The sequence below is a fragment of the Schizosaccharomyces pombe genome, assembly GCF_000002945.2.
Source record: "Schizosaccharomyces pombe strain 972h- genome assembly, chromosome: I".
Taxonomy (NCBI): Eukaryota; Fungi; Ascomycota; class Schizosaccharomycetes; order Schizosaccharomycetales; family Schizosaccharomycetaceae; genus Schizosaccharomyces; species Schizosaccharomyces pombe.
This window is the reverse complement of record NC_003424.3, coordinates 681908-703174: the sequence shown is the minus strand read 5'-3', so window position 1 is coordinate 703174 and position 21267 is coordinate 681908. Positions and strand designations below refer to the sequence as shown.

The 21267-nt window shown below is 35.8% G+C and overlaps 9 protein-coding genes, 10 long non-coding RNA genes and 1 other non-coding gene across 20 annotated transcripts; 11 read left to right on the top strand and 9 right to left on the bottom strand.

Annotated features, from left to right (window-relative positions):
* Positions 1-27: 27 nt before the first annotated feature.
* Positions 28-100, top strand: SPOM_SPATRNAVAL.02. The gene has a single exon. It is a non-coding gene; the product is annotated as a tRNA-Val (tRNA).
* Positions 101-134: 34 nt separating this feature from the next.
* alp41 (GTP-binding protein involved in beta-tubulin folding Alp41) lies at positions 135-5889 on the bottom strand. The gene is made up of 7 exons (NM_001355987.2): positions 5820-5889; positions 5720-5774; positions 5607-5679; positions 5409-5554; positions 5290-5370; positions 1722-5247; positions 135-1667 (listed from the first exon to the last, which is right to left on the bottom strand). Exons 1-6 carry the CDS (start codon positions 5882-5884, stop codon positions 5107-5109), a joined length of 561 nt encoding a protein of 186 aa, NP_001342799.1. The 5' UTR covers positions 5885-5889; the 3' UTR covers positions 135-1667; positions 1722-5106.
* mug62 (putative AMP binding enzyme) lies at positions 420-5215 on the top strand (the record flags this gene model as incomplete). The annotated part of the gene is made up of 7 exons (NM_001018436.3): positions 420-572; positions 618-3765; positions 3812-4027; positions 4071-4291; positions 4334-4695; positions 4734-4952; positions 4998-5215. 7 exons carry the CDS (start codon positions 420-422, stop codon positions 5140-5142), a joined length of 4464 nt encoding a protein of 1487 aa, NP_593037.2. The 3' UTR covers positions 5143-5215.
* On the top strand, positions 5304-5980 carry SPOM_SPNCRNA.676. The gene has a single exon (NR_151042.1). It is a non-coding gene; the product is annotated as a non-coding RNA (long non-coding RNA).
* Positions 5981-6044: 64 nt separating this feature from the next.
* On the bottom strand, positions 6045-9437 carry lon1 (Lon protease). Its single transcript, NM_001018434.3, has one exon. The coding sequence runs from the start codon at positions 9342-9344 to the stop codon at positions 6141-6143; it is 3204 nt and encodes a 1067-aa protein (NP_593035.1). The 5' UTR covers positions 9345-9437; the 3' UTR covers positions 6045-6140.
* Positions 9067-9425, top strand: SPOM_SPNCRNA.2297. Its single transcript, NR_191665.1, has one exon. It is a non-coding gene; the product is annotated as a non-coding RNA (long non-coding RNA).
* A 90-nt stretch (positions 9438-9527) lies between the features above and the next one.
* Positions 9528-11707, top strand: SPOM_SPNCRNA.2296. The gene has a single exon (NR_191664.1). It is a non-coding gene; the product is annotated as a non-coding RNA (long non-coding RNA).
* aim41 (mitochondrial aspartyl/glutamyl-tRNA amidotransferase subunit B-related Aim41) lies at positions 10114-10608 on the bottom strand (the record flags this gene model as incomplete). Its single annotated transcript, NM_001355986.1, has 2 exons — positions 10114-10326; positions 10450-10608. The coding sequence occupies 2 exons, from the start codon at positions 10606-10608 to the stop codon at positions 10114-10116; spliced, it is 372 nt and encodes a 123-aa protein (NP_001343066.1).
* On the bottom strand, positions 11098-11704 carry atp20 (F0-ATPase subunit G). The gene is made up of 3 exons (NM_001018433.3): positions 11519-11704; positions 11372-11469; positions 11098-11322 (listed from the first exon to the last, which is right to left on the bottom strand). The coding sequence occupies exons 1-3, from the start codon at positions 11643-11645 to the stop codon at positions 11191-11193; spliced, it is 357 nt and encodes a 118-aa protein (NP_593034.1). The 5' UTR covers positions 11646-11704; the 3' UTR covers positions 11098-11190.
* Positions 11708-12052: 345 nt separating the features above from the next.
* rok1 (ATP-dependent RNA helicase Rok1) lies at positions 12053-13822 on the bottom strand. The gene has a single exon (NM_001018432.3). It carries the CDS (start codon positions 13690-13692, stop codon positions 12247-12249), a length of 1446 nt encoding a protein of 481 aa, NP_593033.1. The 5' UTR covers positions 13693-13822; the 3' UTR covers positions 12053-12246.
* On the top strand, positions 13271-13594 carry SPOM_SPNCRNA.2295. The gene has a single exon (NR_191663.1). It is a non-coding gene; the product is annotated as a non-coding RNA (long non-coding RNA).
* Positions 13823-13995: 173 nt separating the features above from the next.
* res2 (MBF transcription factor complex subunit Res2) lies at positions 13996-16640 on the bottom strand. Its single transcript, NM_001018431.3, has 2 exons — positions 16351-16640; positions 13996-16186 (listed from the first exon to the last, which is right to left on the bottom strand). The coding sequence occupies exons 1-2, from the start codon at positions 16580-16582 to the stop codon at positions 14445-14447; spliced, it is 1974 nt and encodes a 657-aa protein (NP_593032.1). The 5' UTR covers positions 16583-16640; the 3' UTR covers positions 13996-14444.
* SPOM_SPNCRNA.2294 lies at positions 15429-16823 on the top strand. Its single transcript, NR_191662.1, has one exon. It is a non-coding gene; the product is annotated as a non-coding RNA (long non-coding RNA).
* Positions 16824-16827: 4 nt separating this feature from the next.
* Positions 16828-19341, bottom strand: gcs1 (glutamate-cysteine ligase Gcs1). The gene is made up of 2 exons (NM_001018430.3): positions 19082-19341; positions 16828-18830 (listed from the first exon to the last, which is right to left on the bottom strand). Exons 1-2 carry the CDS (start codon positions 19163-19165, stop codon positions 16905-16907), a joined length of 2010 nt encoding a protein of 669 aa, NP_593031.1. The 5' UTR covers positions 19166-19341; the 3' UTR covers positions 16828-16904.
* On the top strand, positions 17788-18301 carry SPOM_SPNCRNA.2293. The gene has a single exon (NR_191661.1). It is a non-coding gene; the product is annotated as a non-coding RNA (long non-coding RNA).
* Positions 19342-19514: 173 nt separating the features above from the next.
* snu23 (U4/U6 x U5 tri-snRNP complex subunit Snu23) lies at positions 19515-20412 on the bottom strand. The gene is given in 3 exon segments (NM_001431017.1): positions 19515-20015; positions 20066-20180; positions 20179-20412. Coding segments are annotated over 3 exon segments (525 nt in total). The 5' UTR covers positions 20302-20412; the 3' UTR covers positions 19515-19728.
* On the top strand, positions 19739-20338 carry SPOM_SPNCRNA.2292. Its single transcript, NR_191660.1, has one exon. It is a non-coding gene; the product is annotated as a non-coding RNA (long non-coding RNA).
* Positions 20413-20515: 103 nt separating the features above from the next.
* SPOM_SPNCRNA.2291 lies at positions 20516-20814 on the bottom strand. The gene has a single exon (NR_191659.1). It is a non-coding gene; the product is annotated as a non-coding RNA (long non-coding RNA).
* Positions 20520-20975, top strand: SPOM_SPNCRNA.2290. Its single transcript, NR_191658.1, has one exon. It is a non-coding gene; the product is annotated as a non-coding RNA (long non-coding RNA).
* A 4-nt stretch (positions 20976-20979) lies between these two features.
* Positions 20980-21225, top strand: SPOM_SPNCRNA.2289. Its single transcript, NR_191657.1, has one exon. It is a non-coding gene; the product is annotated as a non-coding RNA (long non-coding RNA).
* Positions 21226-21267: the final 42 nt, after the last annotated feature.

Genomic DNA, 21267 nt, shown 5'->3' with positions numbered 1-21267 from the left:
ATTAATTAGTACTGTTAGTTGTATGTTGCATCTGTAGTCTAGTGGTTATGATTTCTGCTTTACACGCAGACGGTCCCAGGTTCGATCCCTGGTAGATGCATCTTTTTTCGAAAAGCTGATACAATCCAACTTTTTGCGTTCTAATATGTATAAAAAAGATTGGTATTTACTGTTAATTTTGTAAAATTAATTGCGCACATAAATGAATAATGATGGGGAACAGGGATAGAGCATAGTCTTTCTAAATTTTTAAATTGAATTAGGATTTGTAAACTTAGTACACTTTTACTTCATTCAATGTTATTGTTTATCCTTAGTGAAGTCAATCAGGTAACAGGTAACATAAGCGATTTGTTTACATTTCTCATACAAGCTTTGGAATCCTCAATTCCTAACTGTATGCGAACGTGAGCCATAAAATGAGTCTAAAATCATTTTTCAACTTCAATAAGAAGACAAAACTGCATGACATAGAAGAGGATGTTATATCTGAAATTGGTTCTGCTGGTTCAGCCCTTCGAACAGATGCGCATATGCTGAAAGCAAACGATGTCTATTATAAAAGTGAAACGGTAAGAGTAATATAAAAAAAAATTACTAAATGCAAAAATTTCAAGGATAGTCATACTGTGCTGAGATTTATGAAACCTTCAGAAAACGAAAAAATCCATCCCGTAAGGCATTCGAAATATGAAGATAAAAGCAAGTTGCCTTTTGAGACAATACCAGACCCAGTGTTAAAATATGTGAAAAGAGCAAGGGATGCAGAGCTGCAACCACAATTGGCCAAAGTATCTCAGAAGCTGTTTGCAGATATATCAACTGCCACAGCAGCTGAAAAACTACAATTCACAGTTCCACGTAGAGCCAGATTTGAAATTAATGATCCACGAAATCCAACATTTTCAATGATGGCGCTGCAGGATATTATATCTGTCCTTGAGTATCGAAGAAATAAAAATCCAACTTCTACTGCTCATATTTGTATCGATAAAAAAGGGAAAGAAGCTGTGAGTTACAGTTGGGATAAAATCCTGAATAGAGCTAAACAATTTGCGTCTGTTGCGCAAAATCACGTTGGACTTAAACCTGGAACCAGAGTAATTTTATATTATCGAAAATCGGAAGCTTCAGAATATATTATTAGTATCTTTGGCTGTTTGTTGCTTGGAATAGTAGTAATTCCTTTGAGTCCTTCCTCATCTTCAGAAAGTCTCAAGTTGGTTGTCAATGAAGAAAAAGTTCGTGTCGCATTTACTACAGAGGCTACTTATCGTATCTTCATAAAAGATACAGAGGTGAATAATGCAAAAAGCCTTGCATGGTGGAAATCAAACGACTTTACAAACTACAAATTTGAACAAATCAAACAGTATCGGATGCGTGCGAATGACACAGTTCTCATTGATTACACGTTCAGCTCCTCGACCTATAATGATATTAAGGCTGTTTATACCACGAAAACATTTTTAAGTCAGATGAGAAATCTGACATCGTCCATGATAACCAATCCAGCTCGTCAAGCTGGATGGAAGCTCCATAATTTTGAGGATTCGAAAGATGTTCTCATTACCAATTTCCATCCATCTATGCCATTAGGATTGATCATGGGGGTATTCAACTCTGTGTTTGCAGGATATTGTACCATCTTTTGTGATGAAGAAGTACTAAAAACGCCAGGTTTATTAGCATATTTAATTACTAAATATCGATGTACATACAGTTTGTTTGATTATGCTGGACTGAAGCAGACAGTGTACAATTATCAGGAGGATCCTAAATCTACACTTTCATTTAAAAAAAATTATACACCGAACCTTTCGTCCTTGAAGTTGTGTATGGTTGAATGCGAAGTAGTAGACCCGGAATTCAACATTATAGTCTCAGATAGGTGGTTGCAACCTTTAGGTACCAATAATTCCAAAGAGGTAATCACTCCGATATTATGTTTGCGAAAGTTTGGTGGAATACCTATTTCATTCAAAGACTGGATGATCAGTTACACCAACAGACAGAAACATGAACGGCAAATGGCCGATACTTGTTATCAAGAGATCTTGGTATTAAAGAGTTCAATAGAAAAGGAAAAAGTGGAAATTGTTCCATTTCTAGATATCCGAAAATATTCTCCTAACGAAGTCCTTTGCATGTCTCCCTTTTGGTATCCAATCCCTGAGGCATCAGTGGCAGTTGTTAATGAAGATTCGAAGAATATATGCAAAGTTGGTGAAGTTGGAGAAATTTGGGTTTATTCTGATTGTCTTCCTAAGTTGAAAGCTGCTAGCGTGATTAACAACCCACAAGGGGAACAATTAACTGATTACGAAAACAACCAAGAAAATAAATTTGAAAAGAATAACTCATTCATGGATAGTGGTCTAAAAGGATTTTTGCATAACGAAAAGATTTTTGTTCTTGGAAACAAAGATGAACAAATCAGGCAATATCGGAAAACAATGGTCGCTGATAAGTTAATGGAAGAAAAATATGTACACTATTCTCATTACTTGATTAAAAAAATCATGAAATATGTTCCCGAAATTTTTGATGGTGTCGCCTTTGAAATAGAAATCGACAAAGCAGTTTACTCCGTTTTAGTACTTGAAAGTCCAATTATTAAGCGTTCGTTAATTCGAAATAATCGGCTTAAAGGAAGAGATTTGTTCTCAGAGTTGGTAAAAATAACAGAGAGCAGCTTCCAAGTCACTCAAGACATATTCAAATTAGATGTCCTAAGCATACTTATTGCTCCTTACAAATCATTACCTCGATCCAGGTATATGGGAATCCAAGCAATCAACACGAATAAGTGTAAACTGGCCTTTTTGTCAGGAAATCTTCCTGTATCCTATGTTAGGTTTTTCATGGATTCAGCATTACCAAAATCTAAAATTAATTTAAACAATTCAAAAGGAATTTGGTCAAAAGATGCCTCCAAACATCATAGAGAGATTATCTCTTTAAATGTTAAACAAAAGATGGATCCGTACAAGCATCAAAACAAAGTTAGTAAAGCACGAGAAAATCTGCTTAATCACTTTACTATCCTTGACTTTTTAAAAACCAAATCTGCAAAGACACCAACTTCACCTGCCATATTAACCTTTAATGCTATCGAAAAAACAAAAGTAGAGTTGACTTGGGCCCATTTTGAGCTGAAAGTTGCATCTCATGTTGAATATATGCAGTTATCAGTTAAAGCTAAAGCAAGATCACATATTTTACTTCTTTATTACGACCCATTAGAGTTTTTGATCAGCATACATAGCTGCTTTCACCTAGGGGTGATACCAATACCGTTTCAAATTCGTGAAATATCACAATTGATTGGGGAAATAGAAGAATTCACAAAAATTGCAAAGGCCTTCAATGTGGAAGCAATCCTTGTTGATCATAAAGTTCTTATATCTTTAAAATCCAGGGATATTTCAAATCACTTTCAACAAACTTGCATTGACCTCAACATGAAGGCACCCAAAATATTTGAAACTACTGGAATCCCCATTTCAAAACGTGCAAAAAAAGCATTGAATCTAATAACCCCGGGGGAATTGAATAATAAAGGGAAAGTCGCGCTAATTAGTATTAATAAGCTGGAAGATGGTTCCATCATCCCAACGCAATTTTCTCATTCTAGTCTTCTGGCATTTTGCCATGAACAAAAAGAATTTGTAATTGGAAATGAAGAAAAACCAATCATTGGTGGGATTGAATTCTCAAGTGGAATGGGCCTATTGCATACTGCCTTGCTTGGAGTATATGCAGGTAAATATTTTCAAAATGTGAAAAAAATAATTAACGCATATTATAGGAGTACCAACTTTATTGATAAAACAAGAAAACTTATGTAACAATGGTAGCCTGCTTTTTGAGGCTATCGAGCAAAACTCTTTATCAAAGGTTATGATTCCACTTAACATTTGTCAGAAAAGCTTTTCAACAGCTCAAGGTTGTAATAGCATTGTTATTAACTCCACTTTGTCAAGCATTATTGTGCCTTGCTACGACAGACCAATAAGTTCTAGAGGTAAGTAGGAAAACAGAAAGACGCATTTACTAACAAGACCTAGTTAATAGTATAATTGAAGATATCGCCAGAATTGGACTAGCTCCCAACAAGGTAAAATTGGCATACTCTCATCCGATCAATCCTTTCGTTTGTTGGAATGCGGATTCGAGCATGGAAAAAATGAAGGATTACTTTGATGCCAATCAGCTAAGAAGCGGTCTCGTAAACGTAAGAGAGGATGTCCTAAGAAACAGACAACCACTCCTTTATGGGTCCGGAACTGTACGTGAAAAGTATTAGGCAGCAATTTACTAATTAATATAGAGCACATTATACAATGAAATATGCATAGTTCACCCTGAAGAAAAATACATATGTCAAGAAGGAGAAATTGGAGAAATTTGGATTAACGGAAAGCACGGCTCATATTGTGAAAACAACGAACTCAACTCTGGATGCGAGCTTCTAGTGCAAGAGACATTAGATAAAAAGAGCTATTCGAGAACAGGGCAGTTAGGTTTCATTCATCATTTGAAGAAAAAAGACCAGAATATGGAAAAAGTTCCAGTTTTATATACTTTAGATTTCATATGGAATACGCTCGAATTAAACGGGCTTAACCATTCCGTAAAGGATATTGAAGAAACAATCGAATTAGTGCATCCCAACATTTGCACAGATGGGTGGTAAGTAGCATCACAAACTATAGAGGCTAATGTCACAGCATATTATTTCAAGCGTCAGGATCCGTAGTAATTCTTCTGGAAGTACATAGTCAGCAAAAATTCGCTAGCCTAATACCAATTATTGTTGCTACGGCTTTGGCAGCACATGAAATCATACTTGATTGTGTTGCCTTCGTACCGAAAGGAACATTTTTGCGTCGTCCAACTGGTGAGAAAAGGAGAGCAGACATCCTAAAACAATGGACTGGAGGAGACCTGTAAGTGATCTTTATTAATGAGAAGCCTAAATAACAATATTTTAGGAAACACATGACAAGCTATTTAATTCGACAGGACTTTCTTCTCAACGAAGATTTTGTAGGTACTGAGTTGATTGGAACAACCGATTCTTACGATTACTCGGATGAAAACTTAATAATCAATAGTTCCCAACTTAATCTCCTTTAGATCATTAGCAAGCCAGCTTATCGCGTCTTTGATATTAAGGCCCGTTAATGCTGAAACCGAAAAAATCCGCCAATGCGATGATTTATATTTAGAAATATTTAATATCTTGACTTGTTGTTAGCTTGGATTCATAAATTGTAAACTGACTTTGCTAATTTCTTCGGATGAAAGTGCGCCGGAAACGTCAGACTTATTAGCGAGAACCAAAATTGAAGTAAACAAAAGTTTCTATATGCATGTTAAGATAATTCACATTTTCAGCCTACCTCTTCTACCAACAATTCTTGTAATGTATTTCTGCATTCTTCTAAACGTAAATCATCCAAGCTGTCAACAACCCAAATAATTGCTTCGGTTGATTCAAAGTAATTTTTCCAAAAATTTCTTAGCGTTTTCTGCCCCCCAATGTCCCCTTGAATTAGTAAGCTTAAGACTGTTCATTTCGAAAATTGCAAGCTACGTACATATCGTGAATCGGAGTCCTTCTACTTCAAGCGTTCGAATTTGAAAGCCAAAGGTAGGCGAAACTTCATTTACCTATCAATCGATAAATTATGGAGCCTTAAAAGATACTTACATCCTCGTTCAACAGGCACTTCAAAATTGTCGTTTTACCTGCATTATCCAACCCCCTAAAGTCATTAGATTTCACTCTGTATATATTTGAATCATCTTACAGTAACAAAACCCTGACTTCTCGTTCCTTTAGCTTTTGCTGTCTCAAAATAGTCAATAATCCCATTTCTCAATAGTAGAGTAACCAAGAAATAAGAAAATATGCGATGAATTTGCCTTGCATTGCGTTACTCAACAAGGGCTTAAGCTATCAACTTTATAGAAAGATATTACTGTTTTACGAACGATTGAACAGAATAAATTCAAACTACATGTTGTCTTTTAAATATAGCACAATACATAAATCGTTATTAACTATATCTATTACATAATGAATTTAGATAATTTCTTCATAAAGGTAGTATCCTTCTAATAGGAGAATGTTAATGACTGGGTGAAATTTGATGCTGCTTGGAGGATGACTTTATTAAATTTGGCCAAAGATTGTTGCATTTTTCGGCATCAATGTTTGAAAAAACCCGTTTAAAAACATCATCATACCATGCAACAGGGACACCAGTTAAACCTTCTTTAACATAATCAGGAAGTTGTTCCCAATCGGCTAAGTTACTTTTTGGAAATAGTATTTCTTTCATACCAGATAATTTGGCAGCAACCGTCTTTTCTCGTAAGCCACCAATGCGTAAAATTTTACCGGTCAAGGTTAGCTCACCAGTCATGGCAGTAGTCGCTGGTACCGGAGTATCCAATGCTAAAGAAAGTAAAGATGTAGCCATTGTGATACCTGCTGATGGGCCATCCTTAGAAATGGAGCCTTCGGGACAATGCATATGCAAACGCGCATGTTCAAAAAATTTATTATTTGGAAAATGCTTAGACAAAAAGCTTTTTGAAAAGGAATACGAAATTTCAGATGACTCTTTCATCACATCTCCCAGTTGCCCCGTCCTTTCCAAAGAGGGAGTAGAATTGGATGATAAAATGTTTTTAACAATAGTTTCTACATACATCGAAACACCTCCCATGGGTGTCCAACCAAGTCCCATGACAACACCAGGAGGAGTAGTGTCATAAAGTCGCTGAGAAGTATAAATGGGGGGACCCAAATATTTAGTCAAGTCCTTTTCTTCAATCTCGATATTAACTTTATCGGGAACTTTTAACGGAACAGATGATGCTTCTTTGTTTGCTGCATCTTCTGATGATTGAGGAGATGTTTTCTTTCCCGACTTACCCGTAGACTTCTCTTTAGAATTTAATTCATCGTCAATTTCTTTAACAATACTAAAAGATGTTTTACGAAATATTTTCTCAATAGATTTTTTCAAATTTCGTACACCGCTTTCATGAGCATAGTAACTAATTAAACCCTTAATAGCGTCATCACTGATATTCACATTAGCATCCTTTAAACCACAAGCAGCTTTGGCTTGGGGTATAAGATAACCTTTAGCAATGTTAACTTTTTCAGCTGAAACATATCCAGATAGTTCAATAACCTCCATACGATCCAACAAAGGTGGAGGAATAGTATCAATGGTGTTCGCCGTGCAGACAAATAAAACAGATGAAACATCGAGTGGAATATCCATATAGTAATCTAGGAAAGCTGAGTTCTGTTCTGAATCTAAAAGCTCTAAAAGTGCACTCGCAGGATCCCCTTGATGACTTTTGCCCACTTTGTCTATTTCATCAATAAGAATCAAAGGGTTCTCAGTTTGCACCTTTTTCAAAGCTTGCACAATTTTTCCAGGCATTGCTCCGATATAGGTACGACGATGTCCTTTGATTTCAGCGACATCAGTCAGACCGCCCACACTGAAGCGAAAGAATTCCCTGTTTAAGGCAGATGCAATAGATTTTCCAACAGAAGTCTTACCGACACCTGGCGGACCAACTAAACACATAATCTTTCCTTGCATAGTTCCTCTTAGCTTACCTACAGCTACTAACTCAAGAACACGATCCTTAACATCTTTAAGCCCATAATGATCTCGATCAAGGACTTCCTTTGCATGATCTAAATCGAAATTTTCAACAGACCTCTTTCCCCAAGGAAGTTGGGTTATCCAGTCCAAATAATTACGAGTAATGTTAAATTCAGCAGCCATTGGTTCTAAATGCTGAAATTTGGACAGTTCATCATTGAAAACCTTTTTCACGTGATCAGGCATACTCAAGCTTTCAGTTCGTTTCTTGAACTCAGTTACTAATGCTTCTTTGCTATCAAGTTCTTGTCCAAGTTCTCTTTTAATTTGCTTTAGCTGTTCGGTTAAAAGATATTCTTTATGGCGTTGAGTTATCTTCTGCTCAATTTCCTTGTTAATTTTATGCTGAAGTTGGGCATTCAATAGTTCCTTTTTTAGTACATACAAAGCCTTTTGCAAACGATCTCCTATATTTGTAGCTTCTAAAACCTCCTGTAATTCGCGATGATCTGCAGCCGAAACAGCGGCAGCAAAATCTGCCAATTTAGCAGGTTCATCAAAAACATTGCCAGACGTTTGCGATATTGAAAAATTGGCAATTTGTTCACGAAAGAGGGGACTAACGTTTGCAATATCTTTGAAAACATTCATAATCTCAGACGTTACCGCCTTAATTACAGGATCCTGTCGTTTAAAAGGTTCATTAGGAACGTTTTCGACATTAACAAGAGAGACTTTAAAGTTTTGAAGAATTGAGGGTGTGCTTTCAACTTCCTTTTCAGGTTCCTCTTTCCCATTGTCTTGTTTGAGATCAGACTTAACTTCTCCATTGGAAGAAAGATTAGAGCTTTTATCGGTTTCAAGTTCTGCTGCGTCTGAAGAAGCAGCGCTATCAGCATCCTCTTTTGGAGGTATCAGTTCAGTTATTCGTATCCTACGGTGAGGGTATAAAACAGCAGTCAATGCAGGTTCACTACCACTTTTTGCTGGAAAAATACTGGTGATTTGAGCGAAAACACCGACCGGGTAAACCTGATCAATGTTCGTTATAACATCGGTATCAGTGTTTTCATCCTTCAACAAAAACGCGCCGATATAAGGTTGTCTCTTTTTAATCAGTTCTTTAATGGCCTCTGAAACAGAGGGATTTTTGGTAACTATGGCTTTATAAAAACCAGGGAAAAGAGGTCGTCGCGCAATGGGTAACGCAAGTAATTGAGGATACACATCAGGAACCGAATATTTGGCCGGAACATTTTTATTAAATTCCCCATTTAAAGGCATTTCATCCTCATTTTCTTCACCACCTAATTCAAATTCGTCATTTTTAGACTTAGAAGCTTGTGTAGCAGAATACTTTTCCTCAGTCTTATTTGAAGAAGATTTCAAATTTTGCTTAAAATCGTCATTATCCTTTTTTTTCTTTTTATCCGTAGATGGCAAAGATTCGTTGGTATGTGACTCATCTTCATTATGTGTCTTTTTGGGATCGTTTTTGTTATCCAGTGGTTTGTTATCTTTTGGTTCTTTACTTTTGAAAACAACATTTGAAGTACGAAAAGGTCCGACTGAGCATTTTAAAACCCTCTGTGTAGTGGAAAAACTAGCAAGCAAAGACCGATGAACCAAATGTTCACGAGGCCAATTTCTTTTAGCACCTGATCGCCTCAAGCAAGCGCCCGATAAACGTGTAATCATGGGCCTGTACGAATTTAAATTACAAACTGGCACAAAGAACGTTTCGGGCTATTATTAATTTTCTGGCGTATTTAAAGGTAGTTGGTAATTGCTGAGTTAGCTGGTAAGTCGCCGTCACATAATGAGCGCAAAGAGGGAATTGGCTTACTTGCCTCCAACCTCCAATGCTATTAAATAAACCATTCAAGCATTTAATACAATACTCATTATAAAGGAAAAAAATTAAAGTTTCCAATTTTTTCGGCTTCAAATAGTTCAACAGATGAGATATCGAAGCGTTGCAATAGTTTCACTTACTTTACCGCATTAACTTTTATTTTAAATAATTAAGATACCGATCGCTTATCAAATTTTAACCAAAATTTCATTACTAATAATAAGATAATGCTGTTAAGAGCTGAAAACAGCGACGATTGTTTAATTTAATTGTATGAATGGAAACTCACATGCATAAATTGAATCAGTGTAAAAAAACTCAGAAAGCTTCTCATTACATAAGTCTTAGCTGTTCAATTCAAAACATTGAAAGAGCGCATAGCATTTACAGGATATGTAATGATACGTTGCAGAATCAATCGTGTCATATTGCTGCGTAGTATAACATTGTTATTAAAAAACCAAAAGAAACTGTCTTTAGTAGCGTGGCTTGCACACATTAAGAACGTTGAGTTATTTAAGTCAAGATATTTTTAAATTCGAGGGTAAGCTGATAAAGCATTGAAGGATAGAGACTTATTAAATGACTAGATTGTATTCTTTTTACAGATTTTTAAATATTACTAGCATGTTCAGGTAGGAATTGTCGTAAAGTTTGAATCTGAGATTCTTCTTTTTCCGCTAGATCAAGACGCTCAGCCTTGCGAAACTGTTCAATAGCTTGTTTACGCTTTTTTATGTTTTTTTTAAGTACTCGCAGAACGTCTAAGTCTGTAGTAACTGGCTTACTCGACTTGTTTGCATATTCGATTTCCGAGAGAAATACCTAAGCTTGTTAGCGTCATATTCATCTACAAACATAGATAACATAGTTCTGACAGCCTCTTCACATTGCTTGAACACTGATGCAATTTAACATGTAGACCGTCACGTTTTATTTCCAACGTACTTTTAAAGTAGACGCAACATCTTTTTGCCTAGATTTCATGGAATCCAGCAATTTTTTACGAATAACTGCTTGAAGATTTGGGATTGCTGAAGCGTTAGCAAATAAATGACTATTCCTAAGTTTGCTTACATGTACTATTATAGCGTAAGTATTGTACATTACGAATAGCTATCCTTGATGTGTGTACTAAGCGTTGATTAAACATTGAATTCTTTTTCTTGGATTATGTTTTCAGGTCAGACCCAAAAATTCCCCTAAAGGTGGTGTAGCGCAGAAAGTATTTGGTAGTAGGATTATCCCATTTTGTTTGGAGATGTGGAAACTAAAATATGCGAAATCGCTCATTGACAGTGAGGTAACTCCATCAATTTAGCAATATTTATTTATTAGTACAAACTGATTTTAAGATTGATTGCGAAAATGAGACATTTGCTTTCGGTAGATTTTACAATTAAATTAATGGTTATTCAAAATCAAAATTGAAAAACAAGCAATACAGTGCCGGGTAATAACACTTACGCCTACAATTAGGTCCTGCTACCTAAGACCTATAATTTAGTTTCCCTATTAACAGAAATGCTTTATAAAGACCTCATCTTAATATGTTAACAAAAGATAGTTATTAATAGTCTCATTTATTGAACAGCCTGGTGTATGTTGGAGACAAAATGAATTCGCAGTAGTTGAAATGCATAAGTATCCAGCAATCAGAAGCTTTTATGAAAGATTAAATTCATCTTTTTAATGATATGGAGTAATTTTTCTACGACCAACCATCTGGCCAGCGCAGAAAATACCAACTATTTCAACTGCGATGAAAAAATTGCGGCCCCATGCTTCAGAGGATTGACTTTTCCAAAAAAGGAAGGGAGACTAAAAGAGAAATTAGTGGATCTGTTCTTTGTAGCAAATAGTTGCTTACATGAGTATTGGAAGGGGGTGCAATTTTTTGAGAATGATATACTTGTTGAACCAGCTCTTTCGAAACATTTGCCCAGTACATAATAGGTTGTTGTACAGCTAAATTGAAAAAGTTAGTTAAACAAATTAACCGTTATGTTTAAAATACCCGATAATTTTTGGATTAAGGGAGTGAAACGACCCTTGGCTTGTTCAGCAACTGTTTTAGTAGAGTAGTGACTCTTCCTTAAAAAATTGTAATTAATACGAGAGATAATTCGACTTGTGGAAAACATTATACTTCGAAATAGCCTGAATTGGAAAGAGATGGGATTCGGTAAGTTAAGGTTGTGATGAAGTTTCTACTCCCATATACCAATTAAGTAACACCAATTTTTCTCCGTTCATAGGTAATTTCAATGATACACAATATAAAGTAAGTTAAAACAATATAATATTTACTGAAACACACTCGTGATTTCGAAAACGAGAAATTATAAAACAGTGTCAGCAACGTAATATAGCTTTCAAATTGTAGTTAAAATAACAATTGCAAAAACCCTGTTGGGTACTTAAAATAAAATAATCTCCTTGTACCTGTTTACGCCTACATTAATTGTACTCGTGTAGATTTTTATCAGTTTTAAAAAGCCGTACAGCACTTGCTGCATTATTGTTAAACAAAAGATGTAAAGTTAGATATGTCAGGTACCACAGTAACATAAAAGTTTCTTACCACAAATAAAAGTAAAAGAAAATAATATGATTGCTAAAAAATATAAGGCTCTATTATATCAAAGCAATAGTATTTTGGAGTGAATATGACTTTTTTAAATGAACACAAAAACTAAACTAAAACCCAAAACCCTTTATATAAATACTTTCAGTAGCAACAATCTATTGTCCACTGTCTCCAGTAGCTTCATTATGCTTTTTGATAGAGGCTTCTTTTTTTACCTTCTTAATATACTCCTTCTTACGCTGTTCCTTTTGTCTGTCGTAAGAAGCTCTAGTAGTAATCCTCTTTCTTTTAGGAGGACTCTTCTTCAACTTCTTTTTCATTTCTTTACTAGGTTTAGGAAGTGCCATAACCCAGTTTGGAACCTCGCAACCTGATGAACGCATTACACCAGCAATAAGCTTGATATATTCACCATCTTCCTTTGTAAAAAAAGTAACGGCCTGTCCTGTATTTCCTGCACGCCCAGTTCGACCGATACGATGAATATAACTATGAACACTTTGAGGAAAGTCAAAGTTGATGACCATCTTTACACCATGAAAATCGATACCACGAGCAAGAAGATCTGTTGCTATTAAAACCCAAATTTCACCCTTCCGAAATTTCGCAAGTGCTTCTTCGCGCTTGGCTTGTGGTAATTCTCCATGAATGACACCAACGTGAATTTCATCAAATAAGAGTTCTGTGTACAATGCTTTCGCTCTTTCTATATCTTGAACAAATATTACGACTCGAGGCTTTAACTCTCCATTTGAAATCATTTGACGCAAAATCACAATTTTGGAAGTATCCGAACCAACAAACAAGAGTCTCTGATCGATGCTATCCGTGGCTGCATCTTTCAAACCAACGATGATTCGAATCGGATCAACCGTTACGACTTTAGCTAACTCTTCGACGCGTGATGGAATAGTAGCGGAAAAAAGGCTTTTACAAATATTAGAGCTGGTGCATGCACTTAGAATATGATCAGTTTGTTCAATAAAGCCAGGCTCAAAAAGTCTATCAGCTTCATCCATAACAAAGAATTCTACTTTTTCAAAGGACAATCCGGTTTGTATTGCTTGTACTAATCTCATCGGGGTGCCTATGCACATGTCATACTTTTCCCGGAGCTTGGGCGCTTTTTCTTGAATTTTTTCATTAGATTTACTTAATTCAATTATCTTCAATGAAGTTCCAAAAGACAGCTTTTCTGCCTGTCTATATATTTGCTCGCACAGTTCTCTAGTCGGCGCTACGATAATCGCTCTATATCCACCCGGAACATGTAACTGAAGTTTTTGCAAAATTGGGAATAGATATGCAATAGTTTTTCCAGAACCAGTTGGTGCACATGCCAATAGGTCTCGTTTAGAACCTATCGTTGGAATGGCATATCTTTGAATTGTGGTACATTCTGTTATGTTTTGTTTTTTTAAGTTTTCACAAAGTATTCCTTCCGGAAACTCTTCAATTGGATCAACAGGATTATTACCAGTAACTTTAGCTTTTCCCTTAGTAATACCTTGTAATTTTTTTGCTTCTTTTTCTTTTATAGAAGGTTGAGGTACTTTATTCTTAAATTTGACATTAGTTGTCAAAAGTTTCAACGCATCCATTTCCTTATGCAATACTTAATTATCAAAGTTAAAATATTTTAGTAGATATTTCAACGAAGGAACAAAAATAAAAGATTGTTGAAATTTTCAATTATACATATACACGACTAAAGTAAGTATGGTAGCTGCTGGGGAAAGGCTGCACTAACGTCCTCTAGTTAAACCAGTACGTTAATTCAAATTGTGTATTCCAACAGCGTTATTAAATTTATGTATGCTAAGTAAACATAATAAATGTATTCAAAAAAACGCGATTTCTGCGTTTATAGGTTACATATTTTTATATCGTATTTACGAGAAATACTGCTATAGATTTTCTTTCAATTAAATAATTGATTATTTGTATTAATCACTCTTTTACCTATTTGAACAGGACCCTCAAATTAAAGTGAAGCTCAGTAACTTGGTATCCTTTAGATGATCATTAACGTGCGAATGCAAAAAGGATGAATCATGAATGGAAGCACGCGCTGTAAATGAGATAAATCATTTTACAATAGTAGATTGTTTTAGCTGCGCATAAATAAGTAACATAATAGTTTTGTTAGGAAGGAGCAATATATGTTTTTTCCACTTGATTCCATTCGAAAATAATATATAAAATAACTCGTGTTTTTCTATCAAAGTATGATAACGTTGATAAATGCAGTTTGACAGTGAGTGTCATGGATAAAATCATTAACTATCATAACTCGTATCATTAAATAAAGAACGTAACATTAAGACAAGATGTAAATGAAAGTTTCCAAGATTCATTTTTCTCGGGTTAATGCTTCTTCCACAGCATCGAGTATTTCCAAACTCAAATCTTCAGGGTTGATGCCACAACTCATTGCAATAAGACGACGGTAACTATTAACTGTATCATCAATTCCTAGTTCTTCATACAATTTTCTAATATACAAAGTATCTTTTTTGCGGGAAGCTTGGAGAGAAGTTAACTTATTAATTAATTGCTCATATTCATCAGAATTGGTCACGTTGTTGCAAGCCGGCTTTTTAAAATCGTTATTTAACGAAAGTCCGTCTTCCTTTTTTAAAAAGTCGGAAGGAAAACTAATAGATAATGAAGTATGTGGCTTGAGGCTTCTCTCTAAATCAAAGATTTGTCGTGCTTCCAACCATATTAGTAACCTCTTCGAAAGCTGCTGGTAAGTTTCTTGGGCCTCTCGAATCAAGTTTTCCATAGATTGACTATAAGTGGGGTTATTTTTCTGCAGAAAGGTCAATTCCTGATAAGTTCTGGAAATTTCATTAAGCGTGTCTTGCTTGAGACGATTCGCTCTAATCAAATCTTCTTCTTTTTCTCGAAGCTGAGATTCATACTCCTCTGCTAATTGAGAAAATTTCGAAGATATTGAAGGAATTGCCTTAACAAAAGCATGCGATGAGCATGATGGCGAGATAATAGCAGGGCTTATTCCGGAAAATGAAAAAGCACTATGCGAAGCATTTGAGTTTGACTGTAACAATGAATGTGGCTTTTTGTCAGCTTCCAAAAGATACTCGGAAGCTGTACGTCTTTGTCGGTTAGGAATAGAAGGATTGGCGTTATAACTTAATAAAGAGTTTACACAATCCATGGCTCCATTTCGAGCAGCAATTAATAGAGAGGTATCTCCATTTGAATCTTGTAGATTTACCAATCTCACAACATTTTCAAATGGTTGAATCGATATTAGTTTCTCTAATATGCAATCCAAATAGTATTTGGCCGCTGCAACTTTTGAAGGAGTTGAGGTTGATTGCACAATATGATGAAAAATTGACTGACCATTGGTGTCAACAGCATAAATAGTAGACTGGAGAAGCTCAAGCACTTGTCCAAAAGTTTGGCAGTCATAATTATTGGTAAAGATAACACTCCTCATCAATGGTGTTTGACTCAGTCTGTTACACACGCCAATGTCAGCATTGGCTCTCAGTAATAACTTAATCATCTCTATATGTCCCATTGAGCATGCCCAATGAAGAGAAGTGTGGCCATCATCATCAATAACACTGTTAACTTGAAAATCCGGGGGCGGCGAATACAGGAAGGAAGGAATGCGTCCCTCTTCTGGGTGAAGAAAGAAGTCAAGTAGTGACTCTTCATATTTGTCAAGCGGTGCCTCCAACATGCCTAACTCTTCAACAGGTTTTATAGTGTTATCATTTGGTGATAGCAGTGCATTAGGAGACGCTGGCAGAGGTGTTGCAGAAACTTGCTCCTCTGCACCAGGCAAATTCACTTTATTCATAGATGACTCAATTGTTGGTGATATAGAAGAATTCGGTTGTTTTTCATTGACGGAATGCAAAGTGCTACTAGAAAGTGACGACGGTTTACGGCCTCTACGGCCACGTACAGAAGGCTTTTTCTGCTTGGTCTGCTTCTTCTTTGGAGCAATTGCTTTTCCCTCATCAATGTCAAGACTCAATATTGGGCTCATTATTCCGTCAACCTTATACTTTGTGGCCAGGTCGACCCCACGCTGAAATGGAACCCAAGTTCCTATAGTTTGGTTAATACCGTCAATCATTTAGAGGACGCGTCCATAGAGATATTTAATACAAAAAGGTATTAAAATACCTCGATTTGGCTTAGTAAACACTCAATTGTTCGCGTTGTTCAAAGATAGCAAATCATGTCACAACGCGTAACAGTAGACAACTTACCCTGATATTTTCCATATCCACCTTGTACTTTTTCATGCGCACCAATCTGTACTTGTCTTTCTAAAACCCTTGTCCTTTGTGGTTTGTCAAAGTCAGCCACTTTCAAGATTTGTGTAGCATTCAACCAGGAATCGCGGCGTCTGCGCATCACAGAGACACCTTTAATAAAGCATTCATAGACTTCAACCCCAGAATAAACGGCAACATGTACTGCGGAAGAACGTGGAGCCATTACAGCAAAAGGCAGTTAAAATGCGTAGCGCGGACTCTTAAAAGGGTGCATGCATTGCGTTCGCTCACCCTACCTGCGTATACACATAACAATAGGGAAGGGTGGGGCAATACAGAAAATCAACTATGTAGTTACTGAATATATATTAGCACTAATTAAATAATGAGTATTCACTTAATGAAAGGAATCAATGGGAAGTCTCAGTTGCCAAAGAACTACACTTGTAATACTGAATTGCAAAGGAATTTAAATTACCAAAATTTTAGATATGTTATTAAGTAGAAAAAAATCTTATATATATTCCACTCAGAATTCATCTGCATTATGAGCATTTTCCAAGTAACGTATCGTCGTAGTCGCCATCTACAATTTTTGCTATTCTTCTAATTAAATCATAATTAATTTCGTCGTTGACCACGCTGTCTTGCTTATAAGAAGGATGAGTTGTAATGAAATTGCGTATCCACGAAGCAGCAGTCAAGCATTGGCCATTTGCTCTTTGAGAAATTAGGCGAATATAACGTTCAATTAGGCAAATAGTTTTGGCATCAGGATTACAAGAGTATAAATAGCTTCGAACAATGGTAATTAAACCTGGGAATCCGTTTTCACGGTGCTCACCATTAAATAACTCGTCAATTGTAAGTTGACGGAACTGACCAGATTCATCATCAGTACTTGCGTCAGGAAATGGATTGCAACGGAACCAAAACTTTTTACGATGAATGGCATCACGAGCATGAGCAGCTTTCATGTTTTCATCCACTAGCGATATCGGCATGTACAGATTCAAATTGAAGGATAGAATTGCACGAGAAAGCATCACAACAAAAATTGAATATGCCGCATTTTCAAAATCAGTTATTTGAATTTCCATTGATCTAAATTCTACACGCCAACCAATATCACTACCTGGTGGAGGAGGTTTAAAGCGCATAGATTGCCAGTTAGTTGAGTTTAGGTTCTCAAAATGAGCATTGGATACACTGTTGTCTTGTAAAATGCTGTCACTGAAAATAACCAAAGGATCACGAGAGAATATGTGAGCCATGTGCTTAGCCAATCTTTCATCAATGCAATCTTTTATTAGCTTATCGTAGCAATCTTGATTTATAACGACCGGGACGTCATTATATTCCGGTAAATTGCGCTTGTCATTCGAGATATATAAGTCAACAGAATCATACCTTGATTTTGGCACAGTTTTCATTTCTTCCTCGGTTCGATCATCGACAGCACCAGCAATCACATTCCATCTACAATCTTGATCAGCCAAATAGCCTCGAAATGCTGGAGTTCCGGCAGATAATGCCAGCATCAAGGGGGTAATAGGAGTCAACTGATCGTATAAAAGTCTAGCTTCATCACAACTTTTAGCTTGGAATGTAATTTGTAGACAACAGCATCCCATACCGAAACCCATACTGTCCATGTAAATATGATTGTCTAACGCTGCACCATCTCGTGCATTTGCATCTTCAGGAAACAAATTTCTATCCCAAGGAACGGTAGGATCGTGAAATGGTTTAATTGTATTTTTATCGAAGAAAATCGGAACATTCATGGCCACTTTTCTCCCGCGCCTTTGACGAATATTAGCAGTCAAGGTCGGGAAACGAACATGTGTGTTGATAACATCGTCCGGTAAGAAAAAAGATCGCGAAATTGCACCATTGGCTTCGACTTCTGGATCCGTAAAGCCTGGTGTTCCAAGACGAAAGAAATTAGTAATTGTTAAAGGTAGCTCATTGGGTAGTAAATGGTTTTCAATAATTTTTCTTCTTAATCGCATATTGTACTCTACAAAAGTAAAATCCTTTAAAGTGGAACCATAAGGCGCACCTGGTGTACTTTCCAACATATAACGACCATATTCTGGATGGAAAGTAGGGACCGCGTTCTGCGCATGTGGTTTGGTGGAACTCGTAATTTCTATAGTATCTTTGTTTGAATTTCCTCCTATGCGTTCGACATAATCAGCCGGGTTTTTAGCCACTTCAGATAAAATGGCGTCTATTTTCTTTGGGCAGGTTTCATTCCTCAAAGCGGCATATACAGGTCCAAAATCTACATGCCTAAATGTCTCCTCATATTTACCGAGGGCGTTCAAAATATCTTCCTGACGGAGACTCACTCGCGCCTTTTTACTCTTATCATCCATAGACACAACTATACATTCAATTTCGTCCCCCCAAAGTAGAACATCTTGCTTTTTAGATATATAAGTATCATACATGTGCAAAAATTGCTAAAGATAAAAAGTTAGCTAACAAGCGATCGTAAAAAATTTCAACAATTTCATAAAGTTGAACAATCACAGTATAAACAACTGCAAAACTATTTGACATATTAAAAAAATACAAAACATCCAAATCAGAGGTGAAGAAGGATCGAAAGAAATGAAGCATTTATTGAATAGCTCGTCTATTTTGCTTTCGAAATAATCAATGCACTCAGATGTCAAATGCCCACTAGCTGTTCATTACTAATGACACGTACCATTATACCATTTTCACGGACATAATCACAATATTTTTTAGATTCTGGCCAATCTAAAGGAGTCCCGAGTACTAATAAACCCATTGTAATCTTACAAATAGTACAAAAGTTTGAAGCAGTAACGGTTTAGTAAGGTTTGCACACTTCAATTCCAGGTTTCTTCCATCCACTTGATACTGAAGCAGTAGTTTGTAATGTAACTGTTCAAATAATCTAAGTGAAGAGAATTAAAATCATATATGGAAATGATTACGTGAGCTATGTACCATCGAAAATTACTTCGCTTATATTACTAACAGTCCTCGTACGGTATCGCAAATACGGATATTTACCGCCGCATTTGGAGGTTGAACGTTGATATAGTATTGTAACAAACTTATGCCGTGTGAACCAAGCAGGTATTTATTCCTCTGTAGATTCATGATCTTATTAATTTTGCTTTATGCTACTAATCATTGTGAAAAATATATTCCTCCCTTCTAACGACATGAAACTTGACAGTGTAAACTCAGAAGTGTTGACGCATTAAACACCTTTAACGAATTCCTTGCGCTTTCGTAAAACCCAAAACACTAATTGGATATGTGTAAACACAATATTCAAAATATTAACGAAAAAAATATAGAAATATCAAATTATTTGATTTCTTATAAATTAGTTGAGCCAAAGCTACTTATACCCATAATAGCAGCCAGTTCGGTATTCTCACCTACTAATCTAGGTGAGTTCTTTTCCTTGTTTACTTTTTTTTGCTTCCGCCGAAGCTTTTTAGCTTCTAATTCTTGGTGATACCGTTCAACTCTTTCCTTCAAGCTGTACTCTTCTGATCCTTTTTCTGGCTCTAATAATTGTCTGCGCCAATATTCCATTCGTTCTTTAACCTCTTCTAATGTAGCGCGCTTTTCGATGATGACAGTTCTAGTTTTTCGTAAATCTGTTAATAAGTTAGATTAGTAAACTTTTAAACAGAAAGGTATAACATACGCTGTGTACTATTTAGATGGTCAAGCCAACTTAAAGAATCTTTATATGTCTCGTTACATGCTTCACAATACCAACCAGCTCCACGGCCTCTTCGGCCTACCGAAGCTCCAGCGGGGAAGTATAGTAGTTTTATTTACGTCTTTTTCAAAGTCAATTCGTTGTGTACGTCCTCCGGTAATTACGACTTCATTTTTTTTTGAATTGCCATTCCTTCTTGGGGGATTATATCTGTCCATGACTCCTTGTTTTTATTTAATAAATTACTTTTCTCTATTCTTTCTTGTTTATCACTTATTATGAGATTGAAGTAAAAATTGATGCTGATGCACAGGAGAGAGTTGTATTATGTATGAGAGAATAGGCACTAAGTTTCGTAAAATATGATTTAAAAATACGTTGGAAAACGATGCTATAGATTTTCTCGTCAATTGGATGAGTTGAATAACTCTAAAGCAATAATAAGTTTATTAACTTTGGTATGAAGAGTTAAATAGGTCAAAAAATTATATCTAGGTAGTAATTTAATCGACTTTTTTTGAAGTAGCGAAAGAATCCTGCTGTTACCGGTAATAATTTCCGGTGTCTTCAATAACAACTTGGCCATACTTACAACAGGGTTTCCAGCAGTTATCTAAAAAGCAACTTCACTTTAAGCTTTAGCTGAGTTAAAAAATTTATCTGTATAGGATATGCTCCTAAATACATTTTTCAGTCTATAATTTTCAGAATTAAGTAACCTGTGGATTCTAATCCCATTCAAGAACATAGAAATCTGGTGAAAAAAACAAGGTTTATAAATGATTATCAACTAAATATTTTCATAATTTTTGGTTAACACAAATAAATTGAGAAACCCTGAGACCTTCAAAAATATTACTATGGCATACGTTGTCCAAATTATATAGCCTTAGCTAAATGTAAAAGTAGAGTAAACACTTAAACTCGATTTTATTGCTCATAATTTAATGAAAAATTATTGTGCTGATGCTGGTTAATGACTATGTTCTTTAGGCGTTGTCAACTTTATTTAAATTCAATTTCTTTTGATGAGGGTTAGTTCAGTGTTTGAAGCTTCTGGCGAAAAAGAGTTTAAAAGAGGTTGAAATTTTAATTAAGCCAGTTAATTTCAAATTCGATTTTCGTTTAAGTGTTCGGATCTTTATATAGATCATAGTTACAAGATTTATCATCTCGATATTCAA

Excerpts from the sequence above, each read along its gene's own strand:
- rok1 (NM_001018432.3), bottom strand. The coding sequence starts at position 13,692 with ATGGATGCGTTGAAACTTTTGACAACTAATGTCAAATTTAAGAATAAA.
- gcs1 (NM_001018430.3), bottom strand. The coding sequence starts at position 19,165 with ATGGGTTTATTAGTACTCGGGACTCCTTTAGATTGGCCAGAATCTAAA. Across the intron at positions 18,831-19,081 it reads TCCGTGAAAATGGTATAATG|CAATTTTTGCACATGTATGA; the intron begins GTACGTGTCATT and ends TTTTATCTTTAG.
- res2 (NM_001018431.3), bottom strand. The coding sequence starts at position 16,582 with ATGGCTCCACGTTCTTCCGCAGTACATGTTGCCGTTTATTCTGGGGTT. Across the intron at positions 16,187-16,350 it reads TGGATATGGAAAATATCAGG|GAACTTGGGTTCCATTTCAG; the intron begins GTAAGTTGTCTA and ends ACCAAACTATAG.
- atp20 (NM_001018433.3), bottom strand. The coding sequence starts at position 11,645 with ATGTTTTCCACAAGTCGAATTATCTCTCGTATTAATTACAATTTTTTA. Across the intron at positions 11,470-11,518 it reads CTTAATCCAAAAATTATCGG|CTGTACAACAACCTATTATG; the intron begins GTATTTTAAACA and ends TTTTCAATTTAG. Across the intron at positions 11,323-11,371 it reads CACCCCCTTCCAATACTCAT|TCTCCCTTCCTTTTTTGGAA; the intron begins GTAAGCAACTAT and ends TTTCTCTTTTAG.
- lon1 (NM_001018434.3), bottom strand. The coding sequence starts at position 9,344 with ATGATTACACGTTTATCGGGCGCTTGCTTGAGGCGATCAGGTGCTAAA.
- alp41 (NM_001355987.2), bottom strand. The coding sequence starts at position 5,884 with ATGGGATTATTGACTATTTTGAGACAGCAAAAGCTAAAGGAACGAGAA. Across the intron at positions 5,555-5,606 it reads AGGACTCCGATTCACGATAT|GGGACATTGGGGGGCAGAAA; the intron begins GTACGTAGCTTG and ends TACTAATTCAAG. Across the intron at positions 5,248-5,289 it reads CATCCGAAGAAATTAGCAAA|ATATTAAATATTTCTAAATA; the intron begins GTCAGTTTACAA and ends CAACAAGTCAAG.